This window comes from Mus caroli, unplaced genomic scaffold, assembly GCF_978045245.1.
Source record: "Mus caroli unplaced genomic scaffold, Mus_caroli_1 scaffold_16, whole genome shotgun sequence".
Lineage (NCBI taxonomy): Eukaryota > Metazoa > Chordata > Mammalia > Rodentia > Muridae > Mus > Mus caroli.
Window position 1 is genome coordinate 25,780,001 of NW_028227271.1, and position 14,948 is coordinate 25,794,948.

Sequence of the window (14,948 nt, forward strand, 5' to 3'; positions counted from 1 at the left end):
ACACCCAAAGTCACTGCACCCAGCTAATTGCTGGCTAAGAACTAGACTCTACCAGAGCTACACAACACACTGGGCTTCCTGACCGTGATTCTTGAGGGACAGCAGACTAGTACACATGACCTCTGTCCAATTAGGACTCAGGACACTTGGAGGGTGAGAGATGGCATAGAGGGCAGACAGGCGCTAACCAGATACTTGCCAGTGTGACAGAAATACCCTAGGGCTATGGTTAAAAAATAGCTATCAAAATGGCTGACATGGCTGAACACTTGGGTTGTGCAGGATACTGCCTAGACCCCCTCCGCAGCGTTTTCTCCTTTAATACCACCCAGATTCTATGGGAAGGAAATGTCTGTCACTCCCCACCCCAGGAGAAGAAGGCACAAAGACTAGCATGCTCTAGCTAGCAGTGGGTAGGGGGAGTTAGGCAACCACCCCAGAGGCTGTGCTGCCATTTGTGCCTAGGGAGGGTAGGGTCTTCTCCCAAAATGAAACTAGCCAGTCAGAGTCCTGACAGTGTGATTGAGAGCCTGGCAGACAGAAAGAACCCAGGAACTCTGGGATGATGCACCAGGCATCCTAGCCACCAAGGCTCAGACAATAGGGAGGTAGAGGGTGTATTTTGTCTCTAGCTTTCTTCCAGCCAGAGGTTATTAAAGCCCCATTTTCCCAGGAGGGCTGAGAGTCCCATCAGAATGAAACCTCACAGCTGTCTGACAAATCTGGGCCATCTAGATCCCGATATGAGTGTGTGAGAGACCTCTGCCTCCGTTTCCCTGTCTTTGCGGGAGCTGATGGTCCGTGGCAGTCTCTATTCTCAGAGGATGGCCAGAGACAGTGCTTCTGAGCTTTGAGAGGATTCAGTGTGTTGGCCATCCCCAGTGAAGTGGGTCTCCTAAAAGTCACCCCGAGCAGCCCTTCTCAAAGCCTGGAGAAGAGCAAGCTCTCAAGCCAGGGTCCTATGGGTAAGTAGAGTCAGGACTTCCTTATAGCTTCAGCATGACCAAGCAAAACACAAACCCTGACCTGCTGGACTGAAGGAGCAAATTACAGGTGTACTTGGCCAAGTCAGGGACTGCGGGGGAGACATGGTAATGCTTTAAGTAAAGACTAGTATGTCTTCCAACCCGGCGGCTCGAAGCACATTAACTCTCACCTACTGCTTTCATTCTACACATGCAAGGGTCACCATCCAGAGGTGCTATGCAAAGTACAGCAGAGACAGGGCTCTGAACAGAAGCCTGGACCAGCAGAGAGGGTATGGGAGAGCTTTGGGGGCCATGGCTGGCTCCCACCCTGGCAGTCTGGACAGAAGTGGTAGGGGGAACTACTGGTTGCTCACTGTGGGTAAGTATGCAGGGAGTCTGAATCCAGAGAGGCTCCTTCCTAAGATCTCGGACAAGGCAGCCACTCCAGGGCTACTCTCCTCACCTGCTCTGTGTCAGTGTGGGCATTGCTCCATATTTTCAGGAGAACTAATGCCTGTACCCCACCCCCAACACCAAATCACATGAAATGGTGTCCTGTCATGCAATCTACATGCATCCTCCTAACACTGAACATATCTCTAGAGTCTCCCCAACTCCTTTCTCTCCCTTTTGAGTTTTGAGACAGGATCTTACTCTCTGGTTCAGGCTGGCCTGGAAATCACTATGTAGCCCAGGCTGGCCTCAAACTGGTGATCCACCTGTCTCAGCCTCCAAATGCTGGGATAATAGCCATGCAGTGCTGCACCCATCTCTAGATCTCTTTCAATATCCATCACAGTTGTGAATGCTATGCAGTTACACTGTGTCATTCAGGAATAGACAGGGCAAGAAAGGGCATACCCTCTGTACAGGAAATAAGTGTTTTCTGAGGTTGTTTAAACACTGGAATCTGGTGTCTGCAGATACTAAAGGCTGGCTCTACCTAGCTCCTGAGAGATTTGGCTCATACTAGCATGGCTATAGATAGCCCAGCTTGCTCTGTGAGATCCTTTCCCATATTACACAGGGCTTTGCCTGGAGAAACCCAGGCCATAGGCAGCCAGCTTTGCCCTCACTTGGGGCACGAACCGTTTTGAGCGACTGATCCATCCTAATACCCTCTCAGAATCTCTTAATATTACCTAGGCAGTTGCAGGTGTACAATAAACACCCCATCAACTCAGGAGCTGCAGGCTAGACCTCATCAGGACCAAGCTTGGGTCCTTCCTAAGCCAGGTGCAGGCTGCCTTCTGCTCTTTTGTGGTGGCTGTACACAAGCTCGGTATTACAGTTAGTGGGCTGTCCTGGTCTGGGTGCCCTGGATTCTCAAGGTACTCAGGCAACCTCAGCCCAGAGTTCCAAAACTGTGAGGTAGTGTGTGGCCTCCACTATAAGAAGAAAGCGAGATGCTTAGAGTGAAGCCGCCCAGCAACCAACACTTATCCCTTTGCTCTGTATGCATATAAGGCTAGCACACGGCTAGGCAGTGTCCGGAGCGCACATCACACACCGGACAGTCCCCACTTCCCCATTAGCCCGTTTCCCCAGCGCGTTACCATCTCGGGGTTCTGGCTGGGTGCCTTGGAAACGGCCAGCTGCGCGGGCATCCACCACCTGGAAGCGCCGGGCATCCAAGTTCTCCAGGATGTCCTCGTGGGTCTTGATGAAGGAGGGATCGAGCTGTGCGCTGAACTCCGCGGGCTCCGAGTGGCTTTTGCCGGAGCTGATTGGCAGGTTTTGATTCAGCCAGTGGCGGAAGCCGCCGTCCAGCAATGACACAGAGTGGTGGCCGAAGGCGCGGAACATCCACCAGACCCGCGGAGCGGAATAGAGGCCCTGGTCGCTGCCGTCGTAGATCACGACGTGCGTGGTGGCGCTCACGCCCAAGCTGCCCGCGTAGTCGGCAAAGTGCGTGGCGTTAGGCAGCATGTGGTCGTAGGGGGACGTGTGGTCGCTGCAACGATCGATGTCGAAGAAGGCGGCGCCCGGGATGTGGCGCTCCTCAAACTCGCGTCGTGCATCGCGGCCCAGCTTGGGTAGATACCAGGACGCGTCCAGTAACTTCAGCGGCTGTGAGGAGCGCGGGGCCTTCAGAGCCTCCGCCACCCACTGCGCAGACACGAGAGCTCGGAAAAGCTGCGGGGCGGCCATGGCCTAGGAGATGCTCAGATTGCGGGGCTGCAAGACAGGGAAGATACCAGAATGGAGAGACAAACCTGCATTCAGGGATTGCGACTAGGGCATATGTGCTGATCGGAGTAGGTGGAGCCTGCGTACCGGCAGAGCAGAGTCCAAGAACTCAAACAGGGCCTGGGGTGAGCCAGGCTCTGCCTTTAACACCCAGGGAGCCCCCTGCCAGGCTTTGAATAATGCATGGCTTCAAAGGACAGTTACGACCGACCGACTGCGGGCGCGCCAGGAGAGGGTGGTGCGTGTCCCTCACTCTATTCATTGCCCAGCAAAGTAGGGCAGAGCCCGGGCCAGGCTCAATTAGCCCATAGGTAAAGCAAATAAGACCAAAGTTTCAGCCCTTCTCTAAGATGTAGCCCAGCTTCACAGCCAATCAGATCCACACATTCATTAAGCCGGTCTAGGAGTCCAATGGGAACATAACCAGAATTCACCCTTTGCCCAGAAACATTTAATCCTCATTTATTACAACACCTGACTCAGCAGCCTCTCCCCAGCCTGCTGAGGGAACACCCTTAAGAGGTTAGGTACTGTCATCTTTTTCTCTCTTTTTTTTTTTTTTTTTTTTGGTTTTTCGAGACAGGGTTTCTCTGTGTAGCCCTGGCTGTCCTGGCACTCACTTTGTAGACCAGGCTGGCCTCGAACTCAGAAATCCGCCTGCCTCTGCCTCCCGAGTGCTGGGATTAAAGGCGTGCGCCACCAAGCCCGGCCTGTCATCTTTTTCTCAAAGCCACCGAGGCTCCCTGATATGCTTTGAATTACCTGCATTAGTAGATGTACCTCCTATAATACCGGTACTCAAGAGACTGAGGTAGGAGGACCAGAGGTCAGGGCCAGCCTAGTCTACATAGGAAGTTCCAGACCAGCCTGGGCTACTCAGCAAGACCGGCTCAAAACAAAATAAACAAAACCAATCAATCAATCAATCAATCAAACAAACAAACAAAAAAACCCACAGAACAACAATAACAACAAAAACCCACAAACAGACAACAAAAACTAAGTGGGAATAGGTTTGCATTACTGGCTTAGGCCCTGTGTGGGGTGGGGGTGGGGGCACACATTGAGAACTCTTGACTTTGGTAGGCCCCAGAGCATCTCAAGCAATGGTGCAAGTGAGGAATTCTGGAGTTTAGTGTGCACAGCAAGGCCTCTACCTCAGCCTGGATGCGAGAGAGAGCAGACACACACACACACACACACACACACACACACACACACACACACACACACACACTCTTTGACCTAGGGATAAGCATAAGGGCTAAGCTGGGCACTGGTGGTACACACCGTTTGTCCCAGCACTGGAATTCTGTGAGTATGAGGCTAGCCTGGTCTACAGAGAGAGTTCCAGGATGGCTTGGGCTACAGAGTGAAACTCTGTACTAGTGTTTGTGATGCAGCTGGATATGAGAGTTGGGACACAGGAGGGAGGGTGTGTGCACAGAGAGCAAGGAGACTGAGGTGGGACAATCCTTTCAGGACACAGTAGCCCCTTTACTGACATCATTCTTGGGAATTTTGCCTCCTCAGCTCTGGTTTGGGAGTCAGAGAGCAGAGATGACATGGTATGGGCCATTCATGTCAGTATGTGAGGGTTCCTGAGTCACGTGTTGTATACTGGAACTTCCAACCTGTGTGTGTGTGTGTGTGTGTGTGCACACACGCAAGTGAGCGCTTGTGCGAAGGTGGTGGGGTGGGGCAGAGAACAATCTCAGATCTCAGATGGGGCCCCAGGCACCAGCCATTTTATTAACTTTATATCATTTTTGGGATGGGGGACTTCCCATGGCCTGGGACTCACCTCGGCTGGCTGGTCACTGAGCCTAGGGATCTACCTGTCTCTCTTTCCCCAGGGCTGGATCACAGGCATGCAACATGCCTTGTGTTGTTTATGAAGACTCTGGGGATCCAGCTCAGGGCCTTGTGCTGTCAAGGCAAGCTCTTAATCACATGAGCTATCATCCCAGCACCTTCCCTCACTCCCTATCCTGGAACTTGAAATTCTCCTCTTCCTACTCAGCATCCAGAATGGGGGAGTGGGGGTGGGTGGGTTACAAGCATACACCACCACGCCAGACTCCAAAACCCACCTCTTAGTGAGAATAAAAACGTGACTATAGAAGGGCCACCACTGACCCTATAAACAGCTTCTTTGAATGATCATTTAGGGAAGTTGAATGCAAACCTGCTATTCCTTCCTTTACTCTCCTAATGGCCCTCGAGTCTACAGCTGGCCTTAGACTTCCAGGGGGTGGGACTTCAAAGGTCTGAGGTCACTACGCTCCCTGCTTGATTGACAGTTATGACAAAAGACCCCAGGCAGCAGAAAGAGAGTCAGAGAGGCTAGGCTATGGGTGCCCATGAGGGGACGGGACCAGAAAGAGACTAGGTTTCTTTGTGCTTGAAGGGCCAGGATCCCAGGGGAGAGTAGCTCTCTGGAAGCCCATCAGGACACATAGGACGGGCCCAGGCCATCCTGAGTTACTGTGAGCCTATATATCCCACCCATGGGGGGTGGGGACGGGGTGGGGTGGGGTGGGGTGTTCTGGCACTGAAGAGCATCTCCCTAACTAGACCCTCCTGGTACCTTCTCTTCCCTACTGTCAAGCTCCAGGCGCAGAGTATGCTGGGAAAATGCTAAACAGTGTTTGAATTTTTGCAACACACTGTGACAGTATTTCAGGGCAGGATAGATGCTCAAAAACCAGGGAGGGGAGTTCAAGAGAAAAGCATTCCAGGGGAACAGAATAGACTAGAGAGGGGGTGTACAGCCGGTTTGCAGGAGCCATGCTCTATTTCCAGATATCTTGCTTATTGGGATTTATATAAATTTACAATGAAGTGGTAAAAATTGTAGCCCACGACAAATAATAATAATAATAATAAGTATAAGGCTTCAAGGATGGACAAGTAAACCGAGGCAGCTCCTACCACTTTGGGCTTCAGGTGAGAAATTAGTCCCTTTTCCACTATGTGCCCTGGCACCTCCTGGCTCTACCTGTTTCTCCTGTTGGGAGTTCAGCTCAAACCGGCAGGGTTGTGAAGGCACTCGGCAAGGCGGGCCTGATAAATGCTAGTTTACTTTTATTCCAGTGCGTTCTGTTACTTTCTCCTCTTGGGGGCTGTTACTTTCTCCTCTTGGGGCACGCTAGATCTCCTCACCACAGCCCCTCTGAATTGCTTTGTTTATTCTCTCCCTCCCCCACCTCCAACTTTCTCAGGAGGCATCAGGTCTTTCCAAACCCCATCCACTCACTGCTACCCACCTGTCTCTTATGCCACCCCAACCCACAGACGGCCACAAGCAGCCACGGACAGTCTTCCTAAGGCAAATTAGAGGCGCCCTAGAAACTCTTCTCTCATAGACTGCATCCCCTCCTCCACTCCCGCGTGATACCACGCTATGCACACCCGAGAAGCACCCTCTCTCACAGAAAAGCAAGTAGGACGCGTTGGGTAGCAGATACCAGGGGTTTGCGCTCCCCGTTTCCCAGTTCCGCCAAGTCACCCCCTCCCCGCGCCCTCAGAGGTTCCCTCCTTCCGCCACCAACCTGCGGCCAGCCAAAGGGAGGAGACTTGGGCACAGCCCACTGCTTGGGCCACTCCGAGACGTTGCACCTTCCATTCCTCGTACTGAGGGGGACGCTGGCGCCATGAAGCCGGGTTGAGCGCTGCCCCAGTGTCATCTCGAGCCTCCAATAGCCCCCTTTATGTATGAGAAGTATTATACGAAGAGGGGCAAACAAGACTCCCGTGCGAAGACGCAGAAGCTGTTCGGAGTCCCGACTGTCTACGAGAGAGGTTTCTCTCTTCACCCCCATAGGAGGCGGTACAATGGTGCGGGCCACTTGGGAACCCTCCCGGCTCCTTGTTTGAACCCTCCAGCTTCTTCGGAGCGCAAGGGCGAGTGCCAGCCTAGCTACTGGGGCGACTGAGTGCAGCAAGCCGCCCAGGATGGAGCCGCTAGCTGGGTCCTGGCGAAAGCAGGGCAGAGTGCCAGGAGCCCTTTCTCCGGAATTGGGCATTCTAGAAGCCAGAGAACTCTGGCTGCAGGAAACGAAAGCAGAAGGGCTGGCGAGAAGTCAGTGCGCCCGGGAGAGGCGACTGGAAGGCCATCTCTGACTTGTGTTTTTCCCATTCTTGAAGACAGTGTTCTGAGCCAGCCCCTCCCACCAACTTGCTGCTATAGTAAAGCTCCGAAGCTCTTAGCCACGCCCACCTGCCCTCCTAGGCACCAGAAAGGGAGGGCGCCGGGACAGTGGGAGGGGTGGAGCAGGCTTCCCTAGGGAATGTGCCAACCTCTCCCACTGTGAGTCTGGCTCTGAGTATAGTTACAATTGCACGCTGGGAAAATGTAGTGGGAACAACAGCTCCGCCCCCTGGGCTCCGCCCACCGCACTCAGTCCTCTCAAGCCCGTCTCTTTCCTGGTTCCCAACCGCGCTAGGTGACACGCAGAACTGACACTATGGTACATCAGGTGCTCTACCGGGCGCTGGTCTCCACCAAGTGGCTGGCGGAATCCATTCGGTCTGGCCGCCTGGGGCCCAGCCTTCGGGTGCTGGACGCGTCTTGGTACTCACCCGGGACCCGCCAGGCACGCAAAGAGTACCAGGAGAGACACGTGCCTGGCGCGTCCTTCTTTGATATAGAGGAATGCCGGGACACGACTTCGCCTTATGAGATGATGCTGCCCAGTGAGGCCCACTTTGGGGACTATGTGGGCAACCTGGGCATAAGCAACGACACACATGTGGTGGTATACGATGGAGATGACCTGGGCAGCTTCTATGCACCCAGAGTCTGGTGGATGTTTCGTGTGTTTGGCCACCGCACAGTGTCAGTGCTCAATGGTGGCTTCCGGAACTGGCTGAAGGAGGGCCACCCGGTGACATCTGAGCCCTCGCGGCCAGAGCCAGCCGTTTTCAAAGCCACACTGAACCTCTCCCTGCTCAAGACCTATGAGCAGGTCCTAGAGAATCTCCAGTCTAAAAGGTTCCAGCTGGTGGACTCTCGGGCCCAAGGACGGTACCTGGGCACACAACCGGAGCCGGATATAGTAGGTAGGTGTTCCTGTGGCCCTTGGGAGGATTGTACAACAAAAAGATGGGGAATCAAAACACCTGGATCCCTCAGGCCCTCTAGGTAGACTTGTTTTCCATCTGTAAAATGGGAGGGGACAGCCAACCTTGAAGGCTTTTATAGCGCTGATACATGGGGGCCCTGTGTGCCATAGCCGGGTGCTAACAAGCTGCCCCTATTAGGTGACTGGGGGCCTGTCCATCCATGGTCCACTTCCAGGCACCAGCGCTCCCACATGCAGCAGATGTACGAAAAGATGTTCTATCCACAAGCAGTCATTTGCTTGGCTGCACATAGGTCTACAAATCTCTTCCCACTCTCTCCATCCCAGAAGCCCTTTCAAATATCAGCAAGGCCCTTCCCTGAGCTCTTCTGGGACCCTGGCTAGTGTCTTTGAAAGGCTCCTCAGTTCATAACCTCAGCAAGTGGCTGCAGCCTGTCTGTTACAGCAGCTATCAGCCAGGGAAATTGATGGGATGAAATACCTGACTTAGATGAAGCACTGGGAGATTGTTACTTGGTCAGTTACGTGGCAGAATCTGGATTTGAACCTGGTATCATTTTGTTTTAACCCAGGGTTCGAAATCCAGATATAAATCCATTCAGTCCCACCACCATTTCCTAGGGTTCAGGGGAGCCTCCTGTGCCAGGTATTCCTGAAAAGATGACCCCTTGGGTCCCCTTTGGTATGTGTGAGAAAGCCTGAAGAAGTCTGTATAGTTTAGGAGTCAGGAAAAAAAAATCTCAGATGAAATGCTGAGATGAAATGCCCCTTTCTAGAGGCGCCTGACTAGAGGCAACCCCAAATTTTGACCCCAAGTCTTGCTTTTCCAGAGCATAGGACTGGTGGCCCACCTCTCTCTCTCTCTCTCTCTCTCTCTCTCTCTCTCTCTCTCTCTCTCTCTCTCTCTCTCTCTCTCTCTCTCTCTCTCTCTCATCCGTAGGTGCCTCCTGTCCTGCATGACTTAACTCCAGGATACATTTTTACCTAACTTGTTTCGAAATGTCTCTTCCTTTCTGCCGGCTGATGTCAGCAACTCTGTTTTTACAGTCTTAATACTAAATTCTCATCCCACTGGACGGAGGGGGCCTAGGCACACAGGCAGGAGCAGATCAAGGCCACACATGGAGTTGGCAGAGGCTGGCATTGCTCCAGTCTCACTCTCTCCAGGCCTTTGATTTCTCCCGCCTGCTTGGCTCTGGGAAGGTCAGAGGAGAAAGATGCATGCTTGTTAGGCACTTTCCAGAGACTCTGAACCTGGGATGCCTCCTGGTCTTGACTCAAAGCCCCATTTTCTTCTTGGAACTGAAACTGGAGGAAGGGAGAGTGGAGCTGGCCATTGGGCTTTCCTGGCTGCAAACCAAGAAAGGAGTGATAATGGGGCCCAGACATAGCGTCCTTATCATTTTACAGACGAGGAAAGTCAAGGCTTGAAGAGGGGACACAGGCTGCCTGAGTTCTAAGGTCCCTCTCTTCTCTCTGACTCTTCCTACCTTTTCAATTGCCCTGGAGTGCCAGGGAGACTGGGTTCTCATTCCAGCTCAGCCACTTTTATGTGGAGGGTTCAGCCCAACGGCTTGACCTTGCATTTCCTGGTTGTTGATAAACAAGCAGAGGTCCCCAGCCCTGTCACAGCACATGGCTTTTGTTCTAGGGGCTCTTTGGAGGGGACGGCACTGGGCAAAGTCCAGGGCCATCTAGACAGGCAGGGAGGGGCTGCTTGGCCCATTCTGTAAGAGGATTTGCTGGACACAAATGCACACCACCAAGGTCATGGTCTGCTCTGTGGGATGGGTTCGGGGAGGTTCCTGCGGGTTCAGCAGTCCAGATACAAAGCATGGGATGTGGGGGGTGGGGAGGCCTTGACTGAGTGTTCCTGAAGGTACTGAGAGTGGCAGAAATGAAAAGCAGGTCTTCAGAGACCCCGTGGCAACTTCCTGCCCTGGGGGGTGGGGGTGGGAGTCGGGGGAAGGAGCAGTTGCCTGCCCCTCAGGCCTTCATGCACCTTCCAGAGTCCTGAGTAAGCATGCAGAATAAAAAAAAAGAATATTCAGATGCAGCTGTGTGTCACACAGGCAGGAACACTAGCAAACAAAGACAGATGTAAGTCAGGCCCCCAGAGTCTGGGCGCCCAGAGTAAGTAGGAAGGATCATAGAGAAGAGAGGAATCTTAGAATTCAGGGATCTCTAGGGCCTTTGCCAGTAGTAGGTTGTTTCCCTTCTCCAAGCCTCAGTTTTCCTCATCTATAAAATGGGAATTCTGCATTTGGACCCGGTGACACTCATTTCTCAGTTGTTGAGCCTGGGTACCTGTGACCTTGTTATTTCACCTAGGGATGGGTGAGGCGGAGGAGGAGGAGGGTACTGGTCCATGCTGAGTACTTTGATTTGCAGACCCCTCGCTTCTAGAATCTTCAGTAGTCTTGTAGAGGGTCTGGCCCCACTCTACTGAGGTTTGCAGGCCCCAAAGTGAGGCTTGCCTAAAGCTGCCGTGGAGGGCGGAGTGAGCAAACATGAGGACAGAGGCAGGAGAGGTCACCACTCCACGCTGTTGCTATGTACAAACGAGGAACCCCTCTGCCTAGGGCCCCGCCTCTTGAGCCACAGCCAGGGTGCCTTTGGGATTGGATTCCCTGTCTTTGGGCTGAAAGCCAGAAAGGTCCAAACAGGTTTTCCTGGACTCCAACAACCGTGCCCATCCATACCCTGAGGGCTCTTAGCGTGCCTCTGGACTTGAATGAAACCTCCTCAGCCAAGCCTGGAACACACGTTCCTAGACTTCTAGGGTATTGAGGGACACCAGAAGTCAGCCCAGCAATACCTTACCGCAGCCTTCTTTTCTAGGGGAGCTCACAATGACTAAAAAACATAGGCTTTGGAGTCTGACTTGATTTCCCATGCCTCTGCTATGGGGAAGTTATCAAATCTCTTTGTGCCTGGAATCCCCATTAGATCTCGGAGGAAAGTCTCTTCAGTTTTGTGAGGAACGAGGGAGATATAGTTCTCTACAGAACCCACTTTTGGGGTGCTGGCTGCAGAGGGGAGGGGGGTGTTAAGAAGCCTGCTTCTAGCTGCAAGGTCTTCCTCTGGTTGGCAGTGTTCCAGAGTTCTCTGGCCTGGGCCCATGGGATCCCTGGCTTTCCCTCTGCACAATGGCTGTGACTTCTGTTTCTGTAAAGTCCCCAGGCAGAGGCTGGGGAGGTGGCTCAGTGTGGAAACTGCTTGCCTCGTGACCATGAGGACCTGAGTTAGATCCTCCGATCCAACTTAGTGACTGTTGCTCGTGACTCCAGCACGGGGGAGGCAGAGCTGGGCAGATCTCTGGGACTCGCTGCAACCAGCCTTACTAAAAACAGCAAGTTCCAGGGGCATGGAACATCAGCCTAGGTGGTCTTCGGACATCCATGTGCTCCTTGACCCTTTCACCCACAGACAGACGGACAGACAGACAGGCCCTGAGCCTTCCTAGCACAGTGGCCATTGCTACCTCCTCTGGCTGGTGCCAAGGCTTCTCAATGTCTTTAGCTTCATCCTTACTCAGACAAGGTCCCCTTTATAGACTCAAGACAGCACCAAAGTTGGTTATGTTACCGACAAGAAGAAAACGGCCCTCAGAGGCTTGGTGCAAATGATCTCTCCCTACAGTGCCTGCAGGAAACGGCTGTATCCTGAGAGTTAATATCCACAGGCCAGCTGCTCCTCACCGGCAGGGTTACACAGAACTGGTTTCAGGTCACAGCAGGGAGACGTGTCTAGATGTCACACTGTATTCTGCAAGCAGGGACATGTGTTCAGTCAGGGGACTGTTTGTGATAGTGATTCTAGAATCTTCTTTGGATTGACAGGGTTCCCATGTTGCTGCATGTACCCGACGAGCATTCGCTGTAAGCCCCGTTCCTCTGCTTCCCACCACACCCACTATGCTGTTTCCATCTTGCTCCATGGTCCAAGTGTAATGGCTTGGTGGGGACTTAGGGAACCTGAAAAAGATGGAGGCAGTTCTGGCGTGGGCCTCACTCTCAGTGCAGGGGTGCAGGTGCCCAGGGAAGAAAGAAGTGACTGAGCATGAAGGGACTGACAGAGCGTGGGTCCTTTGGGTGCCACCAGGCAGCCATGGCCCCTCTCCACTGTTTCCGCTTTTATCAGTTTGATGTTTTCACATGAGGTCTCACTCAATAGCTCAGACTGACTTATAACTCACTATATAGACCAGGCTGGCCTCTAACTATGGATCCTCCTGCCTCAGCCTCCAGCATGCAAGGACAACAGCTGTGAGTGACCGCCCACTCTGACTTTTCCAAAGCCTCACTGGGTGTGTCCTGCCTCCCCTCTGCTGTGCTTATGCTTACACTTCAGAGGCGCGTGGAGGGAGCTGAACAACCACTGTCACTAGAGGGACCACAGCATCATCATTCGGATTCAATATTATCCATGTCATTTGCCCTTGCCCAGGGGCATTCACTCCCCATGGGGACACTGAGGTGCAGAGGTGGCTGAAAATCAGTGTAGTAAATGGCTGAGATGGGATTTGAGCACGTACCTGATAGGAGATCCCCTTTTGTTTTCACAACTATGTGCCTCACAGAAACATGATTGGGTGTGGTCCTGGGTTGGCCTGTCCTCTGTGTCTTTAGCTGAGACATTTCATGTCAGTGCACCTCAGCATTTTCAATTGTAAAATAAATTCACAGGAGAGCTTCTTTAATGACTCACAAAGCTAGGCAGCTTTGGTTCTCTTGCAAACGGCTGTCTGGGGAAGTGGGGGCACAAAGTTTCTGTCCGCCATGTCCCTGGCAGCATCGAATTGAATAGAGTCTATGTAAATTCATCCCATCTGCTTTCCCCAGTAATCCTGGGACGTAGATGTATACTACTGAACCCATTTCACAGGCGAGAAAACCCAAAGTACAGAGGGCAGAGGTAATTCCCAGAAGACTAGGGGACAAACTAGGAGGGCCTGCAATGCACACAGATGTCCTCTCAAGAAGAAGTGACTTGGAACATCCTTCCATCAAGACAGATCTTGGGATAGGGGTGGCAGGCTTGGGTCTTACAGTCTGAGTGTTGACGATAAGCAGAGCCAGCAAGAAATTGAGTTGCCAAGAGAGCAAAGACATTACTTCTTTTGGTGATGGCCCTCAGATCCTCTAGTTTCCACCTTCCATGCCTCCCCTAATTCATATTCTCTATTACTGCCCAGGACTAGACTCGGGCCACATCCGTGGCTCAGTCAACATGCCCTTCATGGACTTCCTGACGGAAGATGGTTTCGAGAAGAGCCCAGAGGAGCTGCGTGCCATATTCCAGGACAAGAAGGTGGACCTCTCACAGCCCCTCATTGCCACGTGCCGCAAGGGGGTCACTGCCTGCCACATTGCCCTGGCTGCCTACCTTTGTGGCAAACCCGATGTGGCAGTTTACGATGGCTCCTGGTCAGAGTGGTTCCGCAGGGCACCCCCAGAGACCCGTGTGTCCCAGGGGAAGAGTGGGAAGGCCTGAGTGTGTGCAGCCTCCTCCTCTGCCCACCCAATCCAGCCAGTTCCCTTCAGGGAGGTTGGTGCGACCTGCTGTAGGTTCACCTTTTAGGCTATGGAGATTGACAGGGTTTTAGAATTGCTCTTGGTGCCTCCCTCCGTCCCTCCCTCCCTCCCTCCCTCCCTCCCTCCTTCCCTCCCTCCCTTCCTCCCTCTACACTGAAATAAAGTGCCTTTTCTCAGAAGTGTGTCTGTCTCCTTGCTGGGGTTCCACACTGCCCTGTACCTTTGCCAACCTTCAACCATGAAGGCCACACAGAAGACGCCTAGCCCTCTCCTGCATTGTGTGGCAGACTTTTCCTAAGATAACACACACATCTACTCACCCCAGAAAGGGAAACCGGGACAGACCAAAGCATGGTTACCAGACAGAATTGAAACTATGTTTCAGAATTGAAACATTTCCTACAGATGTGTTTTTCTTTTGTTCGTTTTGTTTTGTTTGAGGGGGTGGGATGTCTCAATCCAAGGTCCAACTTGTTGAACCAAGAAGTTTTTACTGGAGTTATTCAGGGTAGCAAGTGTAAATGGTCACTCATTAGGGATAACTCAGAAGCAGGTGCATCACCACAGCTCACCCCACCGTGGGGGACAATTCACAGAAGCTGCATCCCTGGAGCTCTGCACAGCTTCCAGACTTACCCCAGGGTAAGACAATCTGCAACTCTGCTGGTCCCAGGGCCCTCCCCGGCACCTTTGACTTTTGACTCCGTGTTGTACTGCTGTGGAGGGAGCTCAGGAATCTTTCAAATTTTTGTTCTTCCAGACATGTGACCTCTATTTACCTCTTGAGACTCCCAAACATTGTTTCAATTTTGTCAGGTAGCACTAGTCAGGGATGAAAGAGGATACTGAGAGTACCTGAGAGAACTTAGGAAGAAGAACGAGGAAGGCAGAGAGAGAGAGAGAGAGAGGGAGAGAGAGAGAGAGAGAGAGAGAGAGAGAGAGAGAGAGAGAGAGAGAGAGAGAGAGAGAGAGAGAGATGAAGTAGAGGCTAGTCCAGTCCTGAGCCTTCAGCTGGCTATCTGCTCCATGCCCAGTGAGTCTCGAGGAAGAGAAAAAGTAGCCTTCTGAATGCTGCCCAAAGAATGCCTACACACCTGCTCAGAAACGGGCAAAGGGGAGATGGCCTTGGTTTTGACTCCCTTGCTGCCTCTGAATAGACCCTCTGG

At 52.6% G+C, this 14,948-nt stretch overlaps 2 protein-coding genes across 4 annotated transcripts in view; one reads left to right on the top strand and one right to left on the bottom strand.

Moving 5' to 3' along the window:
• Nucleotides 1-7,299, bottom strand: part of Mpst (mercaptopyruvate sulfurtransferase) — an 8,088-nt gene extending 789 nt beyond the window's left edge. The window contains exons 1-2 of one of the 3 annotated variants that reach the window (XM_021183230.3): nt 6,713-7,299; nt 2,525-3,146 (exon numbers count right to left, since the gene is read on the bottom strand). In XM_021183230.3, the coding sequence (XP_021038889.1) occupies nt 2,525-3,119 (595 nt within the window). In that variant the 5' untranslated portion in view covers nt 3,120-3,146; nt 6,713-7,299. Of the gene's footprint in view, nt 1-2,524; nt 3,147-3,245; nt 3,483-6,593; nt 6,680-6,712 lie in introns of those variants that run through there. The other 2 variants (XM_021183228.3, XM_021183229.3) reach the window with 2 other exon arrangements.
• A 234-nt stretch (nt 7,300-7,533) lies between these two features.
• Nucleotides 7,534-13,961, top strand: Tst (thiosulfate sulfurtransferase). Its single transcript, XM_021184152.3, has 2 exons — nt 7,534-8,222; nt 13,443-13,961. Exons 1-2 carry the CDS (start codon nt 7,628-7,630, stop codon nt 13,739-13,741), a joined length of 894 nt encoding a protein of 297 aa, XP_021039811.1. The 5' UTR covers nt 7,534-7,627; the 3' UTR covers nt 13,742-13,961.
• Nucleotides 13,962-14,948: the final 987 nt, after the last annotated feature.